This window comes from Dromiciops gliroides, chromosome 3, assembly GCF_019393635.1.
Source record: "Dromiciops gliroides isolate mDroGli1 chromosome 3, mDroGli1.pri, whole genome shotgun sequence".
NCBI lineage: Eukaryota > Metazoa > Chordata > Mammalia > Microbiotheria > Microbiotheriidae > Dromiciops > Dromiciops gliroides.
In genome coordinates this window covers 536008547-536031137 of record NC_057863.1, presented here as the reverse complement: position 1 = coordinate 536031137, position 22591 = coordinate 536008547, and the positions used below count along the sequence as shown (strand labels likewise).

Below are 22591 nucleotides of genomic sequence, written 5' to 3'. Positions count from 1 at the left end.
ACAGAGAGTTACCCAGTTTTACAACCTCTGCATCGTTGTCAGTTGCCAAATCCTGTCAGTTATATCTCTAAAGTATCTATTGTATGCATGCTCTTTTTTTCCACTCACATCACCATCACATATTGCCTCTCACGCAGAAGGTAGCATATTATAAGGGTGTATGGGTGTAAGGGAAGACTAATACCTCTGGCATGAGGGATTCCAGGTCCTTTTCAAGATTTCCACCTTTGGTGCCCACTGGCCAACCAACTCTTGCCTGTGATTCCAAGAAGCTATAGCATGCTCAGTGGCTACACCCCAGCAAATCATTTCAGCAGATGGGCTAAATCAGGTTGAGGGTAACCAATGGGTCTCAAACTTGTCAGTGAGTTAGGGGTATGTCAATCCCAAGAAGGCATTGGAAGTAGGAGCTGTGGAGTGCTTGGAACTTGGTCAGACATTGACGATGTCAAGGTTATCTATCGCATCCCAAGCCATTGCCAGTCATCCTGACTTTTGTCTTTCCACTGGACTCTGATGACTCTAGAAGAGAGAGCAAGGCCGATGACTTGGTGAAATTCTGCCTCATTTAAATCCAGTCTATGTATGATTCAAAAGACATCACCCATAACATTTTATCATTTTTACCTGACTTAAAGTCCTATGGCAATGGGCAAATGATGCAGCAGCAGGTGTGGATACTTTGGGAGCTGTAGTCACAACCATGCAGACAGGTGGCCCAGACCATAGGGTTGTCTTCTCACTAGATTTAAATAGCAGCGGGATTTGGCAGCTCCCTGGGTGTCTGAGTAGCCTTTGCAAAAGACTGTGCTGCTCACCTCATGCCATGAGGAAGGCACTAGAAAAGGTGCCCTAAAAATTATCTATTTCACTAATCCTAATCCTGACCTGCTGACCACAGGAAGCAGGTATCCTACCCTGCGGTCAGAGCAAAAGAACAAGTACAAAAGCTTTTGCAAAGATGATTCCACTCACTATTGGTCCATGGGATGTGTGCACACTTATGGAAGCAAGAAATCCAGTGGACCTGAAAGACAAACAGCTCTTGTTTCAAGAGAACTCAGCAGGTATCACATCCAAATAGTGGCTCTGAGTGAAACAAGGCTGGCAAATGAAGGTCAGCTTCCTGCAGTGGGAACTGGATATATTTTTTTCTGGAGTGGTATGATGGGGAGCACTGTTAAGCTGTCATAGATTTTGCAATCAAAACTAATCTAGTCAATAGGCTTGTATGCCTCCCAAAAAGCTGTGAATGATGAGCTCATGAAAATGCAATTGCTACTTGTAGGACAGAGCCAGGACATATCATTGCATGTGCTCCCACCATGACAAACCCTGATGAGGTAAAAGAAATATTTTATGAAGACCTAGAGACCCTTATCATCAATGTGCCAGAAGAGGGCAAGCTTCTAATTCTGGGTAACTTTAATGCCAGAGTAGGCACAGATTATCATACCTTGTAGGGAGTCCTTGGGAGGAATGGAGTTGGATACAGCAAGGGTCACTTACTAATGAAGACTTGTGCAACTCATAACCTCATCACCAAAACCATCTTCTGTTTACCTAAAAGCAATAAAACTTCATGGATACACCCTCACAGCAAATATTAGCATTTAATTGACTATGACATTATAAGGAGAAGAGACAGACAGGCTGTGAGTGTGATGAAGGTGATATGTGACTAAGAGTGCTGGACTGATCATAGACTTATCCTCTGCAAGCTAAACATTCCATTTAACTGGCCAGGTGACTTAACTTAGGTTAGATTAGAGACCTTCTCTCAGAGGGAATAGTTTGTTGCTAACTTGGAAGGAAAGCTGAGACAAACATGGTTGGCAATAGTGGAGCAGAAAAGGAGTGGGAATCATTAAGAGATTTAGTGTAGAACACCAGATTTACTCACGTGGGCCAGAATACTTGCAAATATCAAGATTGGTTTGATGAAAATGATAGGGAAATTCAGAAGCTACTAAATGAAAAAATGCGAATTCCACAGGGCTTACCAGCAGGATAATTTGTCTTTTAGTCTGACTCTCAGAAGGCAGTATTTAACACTTTCAACAGTAAAGTGAAAGCAAAGTTTAGAGAGATACGGGATTCTTGACTCAGTAAGAAGGCAGAAGAAATTCAGTTTTATATTGATAGTAGTAATCCAAAGCACTTTTATGATGCCCTGAAGGATATCTACGGTGTAAAGACATATGAAGCATCTCAACTATTCAATGCTGACAGAGCCACATTGACTAATGATAAGGACATGATCCTGGAGAGATAGGGTTAAATGCTTCCATAGTGTTCTCAACAGACTATCATTAATCAATGCCGAAGCTATTGACCATATACCTCAGATTGAAATCAATCCTTCCTTAGCCAAACTTCCAACTGAAGAAGAGATTTTGAATGGCATTAGGCTCCTCTTGGGTGGCAAAGTGCCTTGTGCTGAATTTATTCCAGCTGAGATTTACAAGGCAGAGGAGCTTCTGGTCATATCAAAGCTAACTGAAATCTTCCAGGTTATATAGCAAGAGAAAGTTATCCCCCAGGAGTTCAAGAATGCTTTCATTGTCAAGCTCTGTAAAGGAAAAAGAAATAGATTGTCCTGTGACAATCACAGGGCTGGGGGGTGGACTCACTCTCTTAGTCATTGCTTGCAAGATTTTTGCCAGAGTCCTCCTTTATAGGATGATCCTTCACCTGGAAGATGGTCACCCACTTGAGAATGAGTGTGGCTTCAGAAAGGTCTGAGGAATGGTCAATATGGTGTTTGCTGCCCAAGAATTCCAGGAGAAATGCCAAGAGCAGAACAGAGGTCTGTATTGTGTTTTTTAAAATTTATCAAACTAAAATTACTTTCTAAATTAATTGCTATTCACCAGTTTGGGCACTAAGCATTTATTATCAATTGATATTATATATACCAGTAAAGAATTGACCATGTGGCAGTTAGCACGAGCAGGATAAAAGCCTCAGACGACCCATGCTGTCTCATGCTGTCTCTTAGAGAGATAGCATGTGGTTTCAAGGAGAGTTCAGAAGAACTATAAAACCTGCACTGTCCTAAGAGGGAGAGTGGGCACCAAGAGAGAGAGTCAAACACCAGCCAAAAGAGCAAGCTCATAGCCTCTTTCAATTTTTATCCTCTTTTGATAGAGCTAATTGGTTAGCATCATTCAATTCCATTGGTTGACATGACTTGAAAGTGGTCTAAATTAAAATGAACTCTACAGATGACATCAGGGAGAAGACCCTCACTCAAGTTGTTTCATGGTGCACCTGTTTTATTGACTGTTATATGCGATCCTATTCACTCCTCATAGTTTGTTCATTGTAGTAGTTGAGTCCCTGGGAGGCCCAGGCATGGAGAGATGACTATTTCCACACCTTCTATTCCTCTTCCTGGTTCGACATTTCTTGAATGCACAGCTATACCCTACAAAATTTTTACTCCAGACCTTTGATTCTTTTTGTAGCTTCTCTTAGCAACCAAGCCACCCTTCAGAAATTTGATGGGCAAAACATCATGCTTAAGACTAGTTACCCCTGCTACACTTGCTAGTTGAATTGGCATCAACATCCTGCTTAGGAATCAGATGGGTAATAAATTCTCCAAAGTGAACCTAGGTCCTTCTCATCTTGTAACCTTGAACAAGTGACTTTTTCCCTTTAGGCCCATTTTCCTCATCTGTAAAATGTAGGAAAATCGATTACATACTTTCTAAGTCCAAATATATGATCATTTAATCTTGAGAGGATCTGTTGGCACACAGGTTATGTTCTCTAGGCCTTTTGCCGCCATTCTTGGTCTCGTTGCCCAGTCTTGGGATGTCTTCACTTTATTCAATTCCTAACCCAAACACTGTTTTCAAGTATATCCCTAAATATTGGTAACTCCAAAAATACTGGCTGTGTCAGGAATGTTCAATAGCAGAGAGTGGCATAACATCCTTCCTCCTACTTCACTTGTAACTCAGAAGCTGCTCATGAAGACTCAGTTGCCTCAGGTCCTCTCCCCACTGGGGTGATTTTATAGAAAAGCAAGTACTTAACATGCTCAGAATAGTCACTGGGCCCATTCATCTTTGCCTCGAAGATTGTGGGTACTGTCCTCCCCATCCCCTTTTCCCCCTTGCTTGTCCCTCAATTTTTCCTTTTTTAAGTAAAAAGTGAATTTCCAGGATTGGAAATTATCCATCTGGCACTTTTACACCCCCATTCCTTTTGGAGCTTGGCAGAGATAAGAGGTAAAACCCACTCCAAAATATGACTGAAAAGAGGGTCTCTCATTTTCTGGAGCCCAAAAAGATTGCATCAGGAAATTTGATGATATACTTGCCCCCAGCTTTTGGAATTGATTGGGGGAGAGAGCAATAAAAAGCAAACCACTTTAGAGGAAGGTGAAGATGTTCTGCAATACTGCACAAGTATGACATATTGAATTGCTTGATTTCATAGGGAGGGTTGAGGAGGGAGGGAGGAAGAAAAATTTAGACCATAGAATTAGCTCAAAGACCTTAATCTCATAAGAGTGGGCTCATGGAGGGAATAACATTCACACCCAATTGGGAGGAGTAATCTATTTAACCCCACAGGAAAGTAGGAGGGGAAGAAGATAAGGACGGAAGGGTGAAAAAACGGGAGTTCAGAGCAGGGAAGGGGACAGTCAGAAGTAAAACACTTTTGAGTAGGAATAGGTTAAAAGAAGATAGAAAATAGAGTAAATATCATGGGAGGGGAATAGGATGGAGGGATTGATTATAATAGCAAAATGTATGGTACCTACTTTGCTGGGCTATTATGAAGAAACTCTCTGTCAAGTTTAAGGTACTATATACAGGTTATGATGAACAGGATACCATACATGAACTGAACCAACTTTTGGAATTGTTATGCAAGTGGCCAGGAATGAAGGGCAACAGGAACTGCCATTGTCACTTTTCTGCACTGCCCAGAAATGGCCACTTGATGGCACTCTCAGATCGCACTATGTGCTGCCGAACTTTGCCCTCTGATCAGAAAGGAGGTACAGCGCCTTTTTTTTTTTTTTTTTTTACCCTTTTAGTTCATAAAAACTTAATGCTTGCCTTTGGCCTGAGACACCAGGAAATATGTCTGGGATAAGAAGAATAAAATACTAGAATTCCAGGACTGGGGCTAAGGATTGGGGTACATCATAGTTTAGGAGTTATTGCTCCTAAAAATGGACTCTAAAATGGCACTCTAAAAATGGACATCTTGGGGCAGCTTGGTGGCACAGTGGATCAAGCACTGGCCTTGGATTCAGGAGGACCTGAGTTCAAATCGGGCCTCAAACACTTGACACGTACTAGCTATGTGACCCTGGGCAAGTCACTTAACCCTCATTGCCCTGAAAAAAAAAAAGAGAACATCTTTTTAATGTCAAAAAGTCCACTTTTCATAGGCTATTGATTTTGTGACATCCCATATTGATATATTGAAGCCTCTGCTTTTTGCATGGAGACAGGCAATGGAAATGGAAGTGAAGGTGGGGATTTTGGGGACCTTGGAATAATTTTAGTTCTGAATGTGACCCCACAGGATTCAGATGATTGGTAGGAGGTTGAACAGTATAAAAGAATGTCAGATATGGGAAGAGATTTCAGAGATCATAGAATTAAGCCTACACTTAAAATTGTTGTTGAGTTGTCTGACTGATCTCATTTGAGGTTTTCTTGGCAAAGATCCTGGAGTGGTTTGCCATTTCCTTCTGTAGCTCATTTTACAGATGGGGAATTGAGGCAAACAGAAATAGGTGACTTGCCCAGGGTGGCACAGCTAGTGTCTGAGGAGGAATCTGAAAAGAAATTCCCTTATTACATTTTTTTTTTTTTTTGTAGAGCAATGAGGCTTAAGCGATTTGCCCAGGGTCACACAGCTAGTAAGTGGCAAGTGTCTGAGGCTGGATTTGAACTCAGGTCCTCCTGACTCCAGGGCTGGTGCTCTATCCACTGTGCTACCTAGCTGCCCCTTGTACCTTCTAACTTAATTTTATCTGTAAATTTAATGAGCATGCTTTCATCTAAATCATTCATAAAAATATTGTTCAGAATTGTAACCCTGGACAATATAGGCTTTGAGAAAATGATTATTTCCTTATCATATTAATAACCAATTTTATATAAGAGATCCACTTCCCCTCATTCAAAGCCCGGTCTCTCAAGGACATTTCTGACCTTGCTGGAAAAATTAACCCCACCCAGACCATCTAATTAAAGTGGAATTTTTACTTCACAATTATTCATAGTTCATTGACTGGGTAGAGGTGGATTCCTTTGTATAGATTGCTGGAAGGCAATCATCTAAGAGTACTAAAATGATCACGTTTACTTCCCCAACCCCTCCTTAGAAAGAGCCTACCCCTCATTATAATATTATTTCTCTTATTGTTAACCAGTCAGAGTTGATTTTCACCCCCAGGAACACTCCCTTTTCCAAATCTATTTAAGCATTCAATATTCTCTAGGGGGGGTCTTTGGTTGTGAGACAAATCACAGACTTCAATTTATTGATTATTTGCTAACCAAAATTGATAAGTTGATTATTAATTATACAGAACTTTTGGACTTTTTTATTGTCTGTTTCTTAAAGTTATTCACCTTCCTGCCCTACCTCCCCCCCATAATCCAATCTGTATGCCAATATTCCATTTTACCTGCACAACAATTTACCTTCCCTACACTGTCTTTGGCCACTAACCTGGTTCTATCCTTTACCACCTTTCATATGGAGTATTACAACAGCTTCCTAATTAGATTCCTGGCTACCAGCTTTCTCCTCACCCATTTGTTTTCCTCACAAGTTCCAAAATGATCTTCCAAAAGTACAAGCCTGAACATGCTACTTTCTTAAGCAATACCATTTTCTATAGACTCCATTTTTTACCTCATCACAATAATCTGTGACTATATCTTTCTTTCTTTCTTTTTTTTTTTTTTTTTTTTTGGTGGGGCAATGAGGGTTAAGTGACTTGCCTGGGGTCACACAACTAGCAAGTATCCAGTGTCTGAGGCCAGATTTGAACTCGGGTCCTTCTGAATCCAGGGCTGTGCTTTATTCACTGTGCCACCTAGATGCCCCAATCTGTGATTACATCATTGGAGTTTCATTCTTCAGTGTTTCCTAACCCTCCCCGGTCTACTTCCCTTTTATAATTCATGAGACAAATTCTAGACCTCAAGGAGGTTTTATGAGGGGAAATGATATGTGCACATACAAACTAATTTCATTGGGGTGGTACATTAGCAAAGACAAGAGTGGGGGGTTGGGTAGAATGTCAGGAAGGACCTCTTATAGGAGGTGGCATTTAAGTTGAGCCTTGACAGAAGCTAGGGACGCTAAGAGGTGGGAGTGAATCCTTTCTAGTCAGTCTTGTTGTTTGTCCATCGTCAAAGAGGACCATGACATCGGGGTGATGTCATAACTTGCTCTGAATTAGATTTAGGTGAGGGAGGGCTGTGCAAAGTAACCAATATCACTCTCTCCTCCAGAGCCATCCAGATCCAGTGGCAAGATATATATCTGGCAACTGGATATGGCCCCAGATGTTGGTTAAGTGACTTCTCCAGGGTCACACAGCTAGTAAATTTTTGAGGTGAGATTTGAACTCAGGTTCTTTTGAGTCCAGGGCCAGACTCTTACCTACTGTGCTGGTAGGTGGTGTAGTGGATAGAGACCTGGGCTTGGGATCAAGAAGAAATCCTCTCTTGAGTTCAAATCCAGAAAATCCTGCCTAGGCCACTTACTAATTATGTGACCTTGGACAAGTCACTTAACCCTGTTTGCCTCAGTTTCCTTATCTCTAAAATGAATTGGAAAAGGAAATGACAAGCCACTCTAGTGACCCCAAATGAGGTCATGAAGACATAATCAATGACAACAACAAATATCTTATTTGTACATAGTTGTCTGCATGCCCTCTTTTCCTTTAGACTGTGAGCTCCTCAAGGACAGGAACAATCCATTTGGTCAATCAACATTTATTAAATGCCTTAATGTGCCCCTATGCTAAGGGGCAAAGATACAAAGAAAGGCAAAAGATAGTCCCTGCCCTGGAGGAGCTCACAATCTAATTCTAGATAGCCTGTGCAAAGTCAGGGACTTGGCAGATGGAATGTTAAGTTTGGGGAACAACAAATAGGCCAATTTGATCAGAATGCAGAGTGCTTGATGGGAAGTATTGTGAAATCTGTCTGGAAAATTAGACTGGAGCCAGATTGTGAAAATCTTTCAATGCAAAACAGAGGAATTTTAATTTTATCACAGGGACGATAGGATTCAATAGAAATTTCTTGAGCACAGGGGTTGATGTGGTCAGAGCTGGGCTTTGGGAATACTAATTTGGTAGTTATATGGTGGATGGATTGGAGAGGAGAAAGATCAGTAGTAGGGAGACCAATTAGATGGCTGTTCAATAGTCCTGGTAAGAGACGATGAACTAAGACAGTGTCTGTGTGAATTGAAAGGAGGGGCTGTGATGCTATGGAGGTAGAATGGGCAACACCACACAGTTTAATGGATGTTAGGGGCAGAGATGAGAGAGTGTTCTCACCCCTCCCAATTCCCAACTCTCCATACTTTACTCACTGATCCAGATATCACTAATGGTAAAGTCAAGACTGGAGGAATTGTGGCAGAATTCAACTAGCAGACTTTCTAGACTGGGCTGGCTCAACACAATACAATAGTTTCTGTGCATTTTTACCAGGAAATTGGCAATGCGAATGAACTGCAAAGTAAGAAAGACACAAATGAATTTTCTTTTCTTTTTTTTTTGGTGGATCAGTCACCAGCTCAGGCCCTTTCTGTAGATGGATTTCTGCCTTCTTCAGCTGTGGTGAGGAACTGTCACAGCATCAGTGGGAAGCCTAGAAGTAATTAAAGGGCTGGTCTAGTTGGCATTTTAGAGTAATTACAAAGTCCCTCTGCTCTTCACTGAGCAGGACCAGGAATTCTACGACTCTTGCACTCCAAGCCATATTTTGGAAAGATGAAGTCGGCTGCAGGTAGATCCCTCCCTTCCTTCCTTGAACTTTCCCTCCTGTCAGTACTGGAGGGCAATATTAAGGGACAGGGAGGAAACTGGTTTGCCAAGCAAAGCTGAGCTGGATAGTTACTACAGATGGCTGAAAAGTCTAATTATCCCTTTAATTGCCTCATTGAGTGGGCTTAGAGAAAGAGAGGCTAGGATGGATGGTGAGCCTGTTATAGCTCTTGGCTCTGAGTCCTCCCCTTCACCTCTGTTTTTGGCAGGTGATTTTCTTCTGGTCTCAGAGTTTATTGGATTCCTTTCACCCTTCTATCCCAGAAGAGTTGAGAGGAGTCAGGCCTCATTCACATAGACTCCGGGTCCTGGCCCTTTCTCCCCTGAGGTCACTGGGAGTCTCACCTGCTCACAGCTGCTACTCTTTCAAGCTGCCTCATCTCCAAGTAGCCTGGGAGGCTCCTCTGACCTTGTTTCATGTTGTTCACCTTCGTGGACTTTACATTCCAATTAATGCTGAGGCATGGACCCCACATACTGTTTCCCATCTTTATGAATCCACACAAATTTATATGTGAGCCACAATTGGTCTTGACCCAAGCTCTTTCTTTCTCTTTATCCCACTCATTCTTGACCTTCAGTACCTTTCAGCATTGGGCATATCTACATAGGTTGGGAGGGAGAATCATGCCTCTCCAGAGGCTGTAGTTGGCTATAGTAGTGACCAGAGCTCTCCCCTGTCCTTTTTGAAGCATGGAAATTAATTTATTTAAATTTAAATAATTATGTGTCAGGTTGTATTGACATTAAGCTTAAAAGAGATAATCTGGAAAAAAGGAAGAAGGCTACAGGAATCAATGGGTACAGGGAAAGAGGTTTGGTTATTCTGCTCATCTGAAGTCAAAGGCAACTAACTATTAAATCAACTTTGAAAGTCAGGGACACATGCCCTGAGTTTCTTCATTGAGGTTATAACCCATGGAATGTATAGCATCATTTAATGGAGTAATATCTAATAATTAATAGGAAGATATTGAAAGCTTATGACTTTTATTTTTGGCCATGGTTTGCTTTGATGACACTGCCCTACATTGGATTCTGGCTCTGTCTCCCCTAGGATACAGAAATAGAGGTAATAACTGTCTCTCCCCTCCTCTCGTCTCACCCACTTTGAGGATAAGTTTTGCCCTAATTCCTGTTTTCCTTAAAGAGCTAGACATTGTAATTTCTGGGGTGTTGAGAGCCTCCCCCATGAGGAGCTCCTGCAGAAGAAGGGAGCAGAAGCTCAATTCCTGAGACCAGAATTTCTTCTTTACTAATTCAGCCCTTGTAATCATTTAGAGTCCAGAGAACAAAGAGATAACTTTGTTAGAGGAACAAGAGGAACTTGTGAATTCAGTTTAAGCAGTGCTTGTGCCCACTGTATGCACATGTGTATCTCTCTCTCTCTCTCTCTCTCTCTCTCTCTCTCTCTCTCTCTCTCTCTCTCTCTCTCTCTCTCTCCATACCCCTATCCCTACACCTACACATATATCTATATCTACATCTCTATCTAATCTCTCTCTCTCTCTGGAATAGACAACTTTTTACATGATATGGCTTGGTCTGAGGGAAATTGAAGTCTCTCTCCTTCCCCTCCTCCCAGATATATCTATATCTATATCTATATCTATATCTATATCTATATCTATATCTGTATCTGTATCTGTATCTGTATCTCTATCTGTATCTCTATCTGTATCTCTATCTGTATCTCTATCTGTATCTCTATCTCTATCTCTATCTCTATCTCTATCTCTATCTCTATCTCTATCTATATCATCTTTCCTGCCAGTCTGTGGTAGCCCATGAAATGTTGACCATTAGTCATTTCTTTGGGTAAAGGCTTTGACTCCAAAAGACCACTGTTAAAATACAAATGTATTTGTATTTTAAAATATACATTTATTTATATATATTTAAAAGGAATAGCATGTTGCGCCTAATCGATTTGCAGTTTTATGTAAAAGCATCTTTTTTATTTATGAACACTGTTATTAAAATGCTTGTTTTATTCCATAAATAAAAAATTTTAAACTCCAGATGTGTTATGGGGGAGGAATTACACACTGAAGTAACAGATGGGGATGGCTCAGGTTTTCAGCTTAGCTAGTTGTCATCTTAGGAAGGGAGCACAAAATATAAGACAGTTAAATGTCTGTGGGTTAGATCTGGAGTTTGGGGTGCTGGCTGAACAGGGTGAAATAGGGAGAGGGTCCATGATGGCTGAGCCAGTGGGTGGTTAGGGAACAAACAGGGAGGTGAAGGTGAGATGCCCCTAATTAATGAGTGGGTCAGGCTGGCCCAGTTACAACTGAACACATGGGCACAGCTTCTGCAAATGAGTTCCCTAGGATAGTCACTTAATCAGCAACTCAGCTGAGCACTCACTATTCTAGGTTATAGGGAGATAACAAATATATAGTTGCTGCCCTTGAGGAGAAAATTCCAAGATTTTTGGGGAGAGATTTGCATATTTGCTTCTATTTCTCTGGTTATGGTGGTGGCCGCAGCAGCAATAATGACTGGACTTCCAGGTAGCTGGGTGGAGCAGTGGATAGGAGCACTGGTCCTGGAGTCAGGAGGACCTGAGTTCAAATTTGGTCTCAGACACTTAATAACCATGTGACCTAAGCAAGTCACTTAACCATAATTACCTCCGAAAAAAAACCAAACCAAACAAAATGACTTATCTTCAGCCTTAAATTTCACTGCCTTCCAGGTTCCAAGAAACTTTGGACTTTATTATTCCATTAGCAATACTTGAATTCTGATGTATTAGGCTGACAAAGTCGTTCTTTGAGCAAGCATAGAGTGTGACAAACATGCCCAGTGAACTTACTGCTCCCCATTGGTACCTCAAGTACCACCTTCCCCTTAAGTTCCTTGGCCTTACATTCTCCTTTTTTCTCTGCTCCAAACTTGCCCTGTTCTCTCCATTTAGCTGGAGTTTCTGGTGCCTCATCCAGGAGTCACATCTGTAAATAGCCACTTTCACCATTACTTGAGTAACGATTGGAATGACGCCACCTGCTGGAGACTTACTGTAGAAAAGCTCTGCCATGAGGTGAAGGTCTCTGAGGGCCAGACCATGCGTCTTTTCTTTGGCGTCAGGAAGTGACTTTGGCTTGTGGGAGGAAGAAGTGGGGAGCCTGGCGCTCTGACTCTCTCTTTCCTGGGGACTCTGGCAGATAACGGAGCTAGAAATGCGCTCTCCCTTTAAGAGATAGATGAATGTAGGCCTTTCTTTCTCTCTTTACCAAATCCTTATTCTCCTTAATAAGTGCTTAAAACTCTAACTCTTGCTAAAGCTTATAATTTATTGGCGACCACTCATTAGATATTTTGGACAGAATAGCTAGAATTTTAGCCTTAACACTTGGGCCCTGGGCTTTGGATATTTTAGGCTCTGGCCAGATTGCTTCTGCCTCTGTGAAGTGTCAGCATTAAATAATCTTTCCTTTTGGCTTCAATTGGTCCAATTCCCCATTCCTGTCTAAGACTGTTGGTATTCCTGAATAGGAACTCTAGATAAAAGTATCAAACAGAAAGAGGTAGCTAGGTGGTGCAATGGATAAAGCAACGGCTCTGGATTCAGGAAGATTTGAATTCAAATCCGACCTCAGGCACTTGACACTTACTAGCTGTGTGACCCTGGGCAAGTCCCTTAACCCCCATTGCCCCGCCAAAAAAAATACAAAAAAGTATGAAACAGAAGGTTTGTCTTTGGAACCTTCTAGTCTCTTTTCCCATAGCCTCTGCCCAATCCTGGTCCCTTGTCATCCATCCCCTTAGGTTCCTATCTCCAAATCAATTCAATTCAACAAATATTTATTAAATATCTGCTATGTTCCTGGCACAGTGCTAAGTATTGAGGCTATAGAGATAAAAATAACATTCCTATCTTTAAGAAACTTGCATTCTACAGGTGAGATGTTAGGAGTATATAGATAAATATGAGAGGGACAAGGAAAGGAGGGTGAAGAGGGCAAAGGATGGGTGAACCATCTAGCCTTCTAGTCAATAAGCATTTATTAAATATCTACTATATGCCAAGCCAAAGGACTCTAGTAATATTTGAAGGAGAGAGTAGTAAAAGACATGGGTTTGGAGAGTGGAGGGAAGAGTCAGGGAAGGCTTCGTGTAGGACAAAGCACCTGAGCTGAACCTTGGTGAAATAGAAGAAATCTCAAAGGCAATAGATTGGAGGCAGGAGACCCCAGGTTCACAGGATCTCAGAGTTTATCTACCCCAACCTGAATTTGAATAGGAACTCCCCCCTCCCCACCTAAAATACACCCAACAACAAGTAGCTCTCCAGTCTTTGCTTGAAGAGTTCCAGGGAGAGGGTTCCCATCTCATTTCACTTTTGGGTGGCTGTCCAATTCTGGGGACAGCTACTTGTGTTGGAATGTAGTGTTTAGAGGAGAATGTCTTTGTATCATCTTGTGCTTATACTCTGGGCCTTATTCTGAGTGACTACTTTCATACCTTTTTTATGCCTGGAAAGGTATAATCATATAATAAATGCTAATGAGTGCTTATAGACTGAGTTATAGCCTCTCCAGGGATATTTTGGTTTTACAAGGGGATTCTTAGAGACTCAAAGCCTTCCCAAAGACCCAAGGAAAGAATTCCCTACTGGTGGAATTCCTGGCCCTCAGACAAGCTTACAGAGGAATGTTTTTAGAGAGTGCCTTTTAAATCATAATACAAATTGAGATCCTTGCAGCTGATATTTGAACTACTGGCATGCCTGCAGATGAAATTGACTGAAGCCCTTTTCCCTGAATAGCCAAGGTTGGTGAGGTGAACTTGGGCTTGGTCTTCATAAGTCTCTCCAGCCCTGTAATCTTTGTTGTGGGGAATTACCTCTTCCAATTCACATCAACTATCTAAAATCTAAGTGGCAGCGCTTAGAGAGGTTAGGTGGCTGGCCAGGATCATCCATTTATTTTTGTGTCAGAAGCAGACTAGACCCTGGTCTTTAAACTCTCTGTCCATCTATGTCAGGCTACCTCTCAATTTATAAGTTATATTGGAAAATCGATGTCTCTACACTCTGGACATTCCTGGATCATCCCACCCTGAGTGGCAATAGGCACAAGGTTGAGATTCAAAGAACATGGCTAAATCCAAAGTAGTAACCAGGTTGAGTGTCTTTAAGAAAAATTTTAACAGGGCATTACAGCAGGGACAGAATTATGGGGGAGCAATGGCTTCTTGGGTGATCTGGTTTTGGGTTTTTTTTTGCAGGGCAATGAAGGTTAAGTGACTTGCCCAGGGTCACACAGCTATTAAGTGTCAAGTGTCTGAGGTCAGATTTGAACTCAGGTCCTCCTGAATCCAGGACCGGTGCTTTATCCATTTCCACCACCTAGCTGCCCCCTGGAATATAATTATTGAGAAGGAAGTCAATTGTTAGTACTATCAAGGAGGGGGAGAAGAATTAGAAACTATTATCCAGGGCAAAACATGTCTGACTTGTAAGAGAAGGACCTGAAGGACACTGGGTCTAAGCCCCCTCATAAACACCTGATCTTATTTCTTCATTTCATTCATGGGAGAGAAAAAAAGAAATCAGGGTCTGACTGCAAACTTTTTTTTTTAATTTTTATTGAACACAAGTATTCTGACAGAATGCAAAGTCAAAATTCTCAGTTAGTACTCAGTATTTACACCAGTGAGAATGGAAATAAAGGTGGTGTCAATGTTTCACTTGGTAAAAAGTTTTATAACAAGAGAGAAGGCCCCCAAAGTAGGGAATGCTGGGTAGGGATGTTAATGGAGTTCTGAAAACCACTATCCAAACAGCCTAGAGCGAAAACCTGGGATTTGGAAGGCTCCACAGAAAAGTGTGAAAATAGAGTTCCACTTTGCAAGCTGCACACTCCAATATACCATGGTCCTTTCTGGATTTGTGTGGCCTGGGGTGTCGAGTGATTTCTCCACTGGTAGGATTTGACCATTGATAAGTGTTTAATGTAGATACATATGCATAGACATACACATGTATAAACACACATTGAAAAATGGATAAAGTTGGTCCCTCCTTCAAAGAATTAAGAAGAAAAATTAAGACTAAATTGTTCCATTGCAGGGGGGAGGGGAGATGGATACCATGGAAGCAAAATAACTCCCTGTGATTTTAGAAGTATTAAAAAGGAACAGGAAAAAAAATAAAGCTTGAGATGTGAGACATACCTATGTGTAATAGGAGAAGCAGATCATAACTGCTGCTACTAATGGGGCTAACAGTGGGTAGATCCAGGGCCTCTGGTACCTCAGTTCTCCTGTATCAGAGGTGATTCTGCAAGCCAGCTGAGTACTAAATATGCCTCCACCTATTCCTAGCCATCAGAATGTGATTTCCACTTGCTCACTCTAATTAGTAATCACCTATGAGGTATAGAATGGTGTTGGCCAATTGGGCTGAAGACATCAGCATCATATGACGAGGGAACCAACTCCCCTGGACAACTCTGGTGGTGGAATATATTCCTCCGTGATCTCACGGCAGTTCTGGGTCTTTCTTGATTCACAAGCCCTATTCTCTCGATCTGCTGGGTCATCCCATGCCTCTTTTACTACTATTATTATTTTCTGAAGGCTGATGTATTCAAAATAAACATACACTTATGCAAGCCCTAGTGACAGGAACAGGCCAGGGTTGTGCATAAAGGGGCCTCCATTTCCTTCCCCCGGAGCTGAAAAAAAATGCAAAAGTAACCAGAAAATCCCACAACCCAACTGAGAAAAATAAAGAGCACCCCACATTTAGCAAATGACAAGACCATTGTTTTTCACAGTTTGAAATCATAATCTAGCATTGCCACTGTTTAGACTACAGAATTGTGAGTACACTGGAGAGTGTGGCTTTAATGGAACGGGCTCAGATGACAATCTCACCACCCTAACCTCTTCCCTTATCATACCTTAGGAAAGGAATGCATGCCGGAGTATTGGTTTTTGTTTACTTATAATCACCATCATCATCATCATTATTTATTTTTCTTTGTTTAAAGGCTTCTGTTCCTTTTAAGAGTTATTTTATTTCCTGAATAATTTTCTGAACTATCTTCTACACCTTCCACAACCAAACTATGTTGAAGTTTTATTTCAATACTATGACAAAAACACGTTTCACACTAAAATATTCACGCATCCACAGTGCACAAGCTTGCAGTTCTAAAGTAGAATGAGGAAAAAAAAAAAAGAAAAATTTCTATACAAAGGGCTGGTCTTACCCTTCTCCCCTCCCACCCCCTTTTAAAGTTCCTGTATTTCCCGCCCCCCCCACTCAGTTCCTAATCCAGGAGAGTTATACTATGAATCAGGACAGCAGATCTCACTGGTGCTGCCCAAGTGAACAGAAGGCCCATGTTGCTTTACTTCGTTCGACAGATTTCCAAAAAAAGACACCAATTCCCCGAAGCATACATGCTCTTCCGCTCAAATCTAGATTTATGGGCTAAAAAGGAATTGTTTGCATATACCTTTTCATTTGGCTTTCTAAAAAAAGGGGGGATGGTTGGGGTTAAAATGTGTTTGCCAAGACCAGCCCCAACTGTACAATCTCCGCCTCACTTAGCAAAACCTAGGGAGAAGTCATCCAAGGAAAGGGTCAGAATCCCTAGAAAAGAAGAGTATCTCTTGGATGCAGCTAGTGGGTAATCAGCAAGCAGCCTGGGCCCCCCCAAACCAAAAGCAAAGAGCCAGAGAAAATCTGGTTTTTACCTAGGTTAGCCAAAGGTCGAGGAAGAAAACAGAAGAAATGGGGAACAGCTACTGTCAACATTCAGATTTGGAAAAGTCTCCCTATGTCAAGCAAGTGTGCAAAGAACTTACTACCTCTAGTCTGTATCCCTTATGTTGAAAAACAAACAAACAAACTAACAAAAAAGAAGGTAGCTATTTTATACGGACATTGAAACGCAAACCAAAGTCAAACATTTCTTGATTTGTAAACACTGGAAATTAAAGTTGGCAGAAAAAAAAGAAAGAAAAAGAAAAGAAATGAAAAGAAGTCCGAATACTGCAAATTGAAATCTACCCCCAGAAGCTGCAATTTGGCATTCTTCCTACAAAACGAATCTACGTGGGAACTGAATTCAGCTAGAAAGGGTGACACACTTTGCATACTGAACAAATACAAAGTGAACAGAAATTATAACTTATTTATGAGGCTTTACATAGTTCAAACTCGACTGAAAAGTATAAAAATAAATTGTGGACTTTGTTCATTCGGTTAGTCATCGTGCCTGAAGAAAGTACTTCTCTGAAGCTGCTCGGATGCTAAATCCGAGAAAGCAAAGTATGGTCTTCCTAAACCTAGATTTGTTCTGAGCTTCCTAGATTCTTAACTCGGTGGGGTTTGTTGTTGTCTGTTTGATTGTTTTTGTTAATGATTTCAGGGAATGGAGTGTCCTAGTTTGGCTGTGGGCTCAACTTTTTTTTTTCTTTTAAATTTCCTTACAAGTGAGTGCACAACAAAGGGATCCTTTTAACAAATCTACAAAAAGGAGATCCCAATTTGTTTACTTATTTGTCTGATTTTTTGATTTTTTTTAAAGGCAAAAGACACTAGAGGAATGAGATGTGTGAGTCTGAGTGTATGTGTGAGTGTATGTGTGCATGTGTGCGTGTGTGCGTGTGATGCTAGAGATGTTCCGGGGAAGTGGTTCTGTAACTTTTTAATTTGATGTTTGCTTTTTAATTTCCCATCACTGATCACGCTTTGCTCTCGTTTCCATTTGTTTGTGTGGCTTCGTTGGGGACCGTCTTGACTTCTGCTGGAGTTGGCTGGGTTTCTGTCTCCTGGGGCACGGACTTTCCTTCTACTGGGGCTTTCCTGCAGAAAGTTAAAAAAAAACAAACAGAAATGGTCAGTAGATACTCAGGCAGCCCCCTTCCCCATTAGCAGGCAGCTGGGTGTCCCTAGGAAATTCCAGTTTGAGTGTGGGCCCCTATCCTGATGAGGTCCTAAGCTTAAAGCCAAGGCTCTTGCATCAGAAGGGAGAGGCAAGAAGAGCAGTAAATGTGGCTCATTTCTTATACTGTTTATCTGGTCCCAAACAGCTGCCAACCCCAAGCCTCAGGGCTGGTGATGGTGCCATAAATCCTGGTCCTGAACCCGTAGGTAGGAGGGAAGGGCAGAGTACTCAAAATGAGGACTGACTTGATGACACTGTTTTTGCCAGGAATCCTGGCCCAGTTAACAGTGCCGTGATGACCTTTTCCACCCTGGATCTCTGGTTAAGGACTCTGTTTGAGGGCTTTCCTGGGCCACCTGGCACCATTAAGTAGAGGGAACACTCTCTGTGGTGCTGCTGTGTGTTCCGGGGAGGGTCCCATCAAGGGGCCCCAAGTTGACCTGTTTGGCAGGAAGTGCGCAGGGCCATCTGATCCCTGCATGCTAGCATGCTGAGCTCATGTGAACTGGGTTGCAGGGTTCACAACAATAGTTATTCACCATAGGGACCTCTCCCTATGATGCTGGAGTTGGGGGGATGAAAGTCCCCATGCTCATCTCAGGGCAAAGGAGATACTGAGGCAGGAAGTTTGTAGACCTTAGGCAATCTCATAGGCAGAAGAAGCAGAGGGGAGGGGGCTAAAAAATGCTCCTGGGGTGGGATTCCACCATGGCTGAACTATCCAGCACCTAAGTGGCATGTGAGAAAAAAAATCTCTCCCTGGTACATCATGACACCACTTCTCCCCAGCCTTAAATTGCCTCATACTGTTGTATCCCCAAAGAAGCAGGCATGGGTGGAAGAGGCCTGAAGGTGATGAGATTATAGGCTCCTGGGGAAAAAATGGAGGTATCTGAATCTTTCTTGGTCTTTTTCCTCTTATAAATGTGGCTTCTGGCTGGGTAACCCAGGAGATTATACCTCACGTTGCCTGCTAGAGCCCTGCGTGACCCATTAGAGTGCCTCATTTTGCTTCCCCAGAGGGCAGAAACAATTCTAGAACCTTCCTGCCAAGGTATCCCTTCCCCACCCAGGAAAAAGAGAAGCTCTTTCCAAAAATTTAAAGCTAAAACATAATTAATGTGGTCTAATTAGTGATCAAGTGGCTGCTCTCTGGGGCCTCCCCATGTCTTTTCTCCAAACCCTCTGCCTGAATCAGTCCTTTGTGAGCTAGCTAACTGCTTCCTTCTACCCTCCTCCCATAATGGACTAAGAAAACACCAAGGTTAGTGGGAAGGCACATCTAACAAAGATGACACAGTACGGCACCAACGCACACCACCACAGGATATAATCGACAGCAGATTAAGAGAGGCCGTACTCGGTCTTTGTTGGTGCAGTCGACACAGAGCTTTCTGCAGGGGAAGAAGCAAGCTCAGGGGCTTGCCCACTCGCTGCAGGGGCGGGAGCAGAAGAACCCAGGGCTGCAAAGACATCCTTTGCAAGGTCAATCTCTGGGGTCTTGAAGGTCCCTTCGTCCATTTTAAAGTCCTCGCCCTGGGAGGGTTTTGCAGTGTTGACGGAGGCAGCCTCACTCTTCGGGCTAGTGAGGGTCGTGGCTGCCTCTGTCGGGCTCTTCACCGTGCTGGGCGGAGTGGGCTCCTGGTCCGGGCCTTTGGTGGCGGCTGGCTCCTGTTTGGCCTGAGGGGGCTCTGAGACAGCAGCCAGGGGACTGGTGGAATTGGTAGGGGTTGGAGTTGGGACTGCCTTATTCCCAGGAGGAGTCTTGGAGGCCTCTGCCACACTGGTAGGGGCACTGGGGCTGAGGACAGCCCCCTGGGTAGCCAGAACACTAGAAGACAAATTGCTAGCTGCAGGAGTTGAGGTTGGGGTATCACTCAGGTCAACAAGGGGGGCAACTTTGGGGGCTGATGCAGGTGGTGGGGAGGAGGCAGACACTACTGGGCCCTTAGAGGGAGTGGCCTGGCCAGCTGGCACCGAATTGGAATCCGGGATGGCTGTGGCTGGAGGGGCAATGCTAGAAGTCAGGGTTGTGGTCTCACTGGTGGGGCTGTTCTGAGCAGTGGCAAAAGTTTCGGTGATAGTGTCAGAGTTAGTGGTGACGGTGGTGGCAGAAGGCAGCATGTCCTCGACAGTGGCTGTGGTGTCAGCTGGCAGCCTGTGGGGAGGACAGGAAGTAGAAGAGAATAGACAATGAAGCTGAGACATGACAGAAGAGCAGGCAGAGCAGAGCCAAAGCCAAGGACAGAGGGACATGAGTGGTAGGGCATGCTGTTATACACACACACGCACACACGCACACAGAAACAAGGAGAACCGAGAGAGAGGAAGCACACCCCCAGCAGGGCAGGAGAAAAAACAAGAAAGAAGACAACAGGTGGCAATCGCAAACGTGACCTATTTTTCCCTTGCTACGAGTAGAAGTCATCTTTCTTTTGCTCTTCCTTTCATCTAATCCTGCCAGGCTCCCACTCAAGTAGACTAGGCTGGCTCTTGCTACTTTCAACACCAGGGTTTGACTCAAGGGGTTGTTGGGCTTTTCTTGACCTGCTTAGCCCTAAGAATGCTCTTCAGGTTACTAGCCACAGGCAGGGAAAACCCTGAAACTGGGTTTGCGAAAGTCAGTAGGGGTCTGATTGGGAACAGGGAAGGGGAGGACAAGGAGAAGGCAGCACAGCAGCACATCAGATACCTCTATTGATTGATTGGGGAAAAAAAATCAGACACAGTCAGATATTGGAATCAAAGTAAGCCAGGAAAACCCCTAAATGGCCCATGACACCAATGATTTTACAACCTTTGAAACCAAATTCCATTTAGCCTAATAGTATCCCAAAGCCCCACCAGGCAGCCACATGTATTATCATCTTGAGTGCTCATTCCTCTAGGCTATAATGGGGTCTCCAACTGTCTCAGTCCAGAAAAGCAGGTGAAATTTCCTCCAAGGTTCAGATCAAGTGCTACCTTTGGCAGAAATGCCTTCCCAAACTAAATGACCTTGTACTTCTTTTGCATATACTTGTTTATTTTAGGTTGTTTCCACCAATAGAATAGAAGTTACTTGAAGGTAGTGATTATATCCCCTTTTTCTTTCCATTCCCAGGGCCTAGTACAATGCACCCAGTCCAGCAGGTACCCAATGAATACTTGATTGATTGGTATAACATTGGAAGGGTGCCTCAGTTTCCTTGTTGGGCAGCTGCTGGCAAACCAGCTCTCCCTACCCACCAGAGCAACCTGCTGCTGATCTTCTGAGTTAACCTTCTCACACCTTTCTGAGAGGCAGGTCCCTAAGGAGAAGCAGGGAGGGGGAGAGGTGGTCTTATCTGACTCTGGATATGTGATTTCTCAACCAAATTGCCCTTGAAGTTCAAAGCGGTTAACTTCTACCCATAGTGACACTTGCTGTTTCTAGTGTTCCTAGCAGTTGTTGTGGAGGATGGGTGAAGGGCAGCAGATCAGGAAGATTTGTGGTCCTGTATGTGGTTCCACCCCACCCCTGACCCATGATCCAGCGGTCCCCAGCCCACATACTCTGGCTCTGTCAGTGGTGTGGTCTCATTTGGCTCTGTGTGTTTCCCTCCGTCATGATTTGGGGTCCGCTCCTCTTCTGTCCGGACCTCTACTATGGGCTCCTTGGACTCATCTTTCCTGTAGAGAGAGATTGTCTGCTAGATCCCAAGACCTGGGTGAGAGGGTTTTGATCTGGAGACTTGTTACTGCCAGAGAGAACTAAGTTTCTCTCTTAGCTGCCTAGCTGTGTGGATTAGGTAAAGACATCCTGAAGGTGGGATAGCTGGATCCCCATTTCCCTCTTTCCCTGCCCCGCCCCCAGCCTAATCCAATGAATCTTTCTAACTTTCTGGGTGGAGGGGCAGCATGAAGTTTCTGCTGCTTGAAAAGATTGAGTCTCTGGAGATCTCAGAGACATGTGCTAAACAGCTATGATTGGCAAAGACTACTCCCTCTTTTGTCCTGGTTTCTCTACAATTTTCTCTCCTTATGCCTCTTCTTCAGGGTGGGGTAGCCCTTGCCATGTACTAGCTGTATGACATTAGGCATCACTTAACTTCTCTGGGGTTCAGTTTCCTCGTCTGATAAATGGGGAAGGTCATTTACATTTTAACCTTGTAGGATGGGTTGGGAGCAGGCCATATTTACTCCACTTTGCACAGAGGAAAAGCTGCATGACCTGTTCTGGGTTCAAGGAAAGACCCTCTTTAGAGCCAGGGCCCTCTGCCAGGGTGGGTATGGGTACTCACGAGAATGCAGCTTTGCCTTCCTCCATGTCTTTTCCTTTGGCACCTGGGCCAGCTTTTCCACACAGGTTGACAGCAATGCACATGAGCAAGCCACATTTGTTCAGGAAGTAGCAGGTGATGTCCACAGCCACCAAGACGAGGACAAAGACAACAATGAGGATGCCCACAATGGCACCGGTGCCCAGGCTGGTGGTGGGGCTGCCATTGGCTTTAGAGACCAATGAAGAGGTGGAAAAAGAAAAAAAATGGCTTATGGTTAATGGATGGTGAAAGCCAGATGCCCCCCCCCCCCCGAAAATCAGTCCTGGCAGTGTCTATGTGATAAATATAGGGTACCAACTTCCAGCGGTACCTTTGTC

General features: G+C 43.3%; 1 protein-coding gene across 15 annotated transcripts in view; it reads right to left on the bottom strand.

The window, feature by feature from the left end:
* Positions 1–15697: 15697 nt before the first annotated feature.
* Positions 15698–22591, bottom strand: part of NCAM1 (neural cell adhesion molecule 1) — a 451266-nt gene continuing 444372 nt past the window's right edge. For 7 of the 15 annotated variants that reach the window (XM_043996253.1, XM_043996249.1, XM_043996251.1 and 4 more), the window contains 4 exons: positions 22233–22440; positions 21505–21621; positions 19331–20128; positions 15698–17888 (listed from right to left, as the gene is read on the bottom strand). In XM_043996253.1, the coding sequence (XP_043852188.1) occupies positions 17768–17888; positions 19331–20128; positions 21505–21621; positions 22233–22440 (1244 nt within the window). In that variant the 3' untranslated portion in view covers positions 15698–17767. The remainder of the gene's footprint in view (positions 17889–19330; positions 20129–21504; positions 21622–22232; positions 22441–22591) is intronic. The other 8 variants (XM_043996258.1, XM_043996259.1, XM_043996260.1 and 5 more) reach the window with 2 other exon arrangements.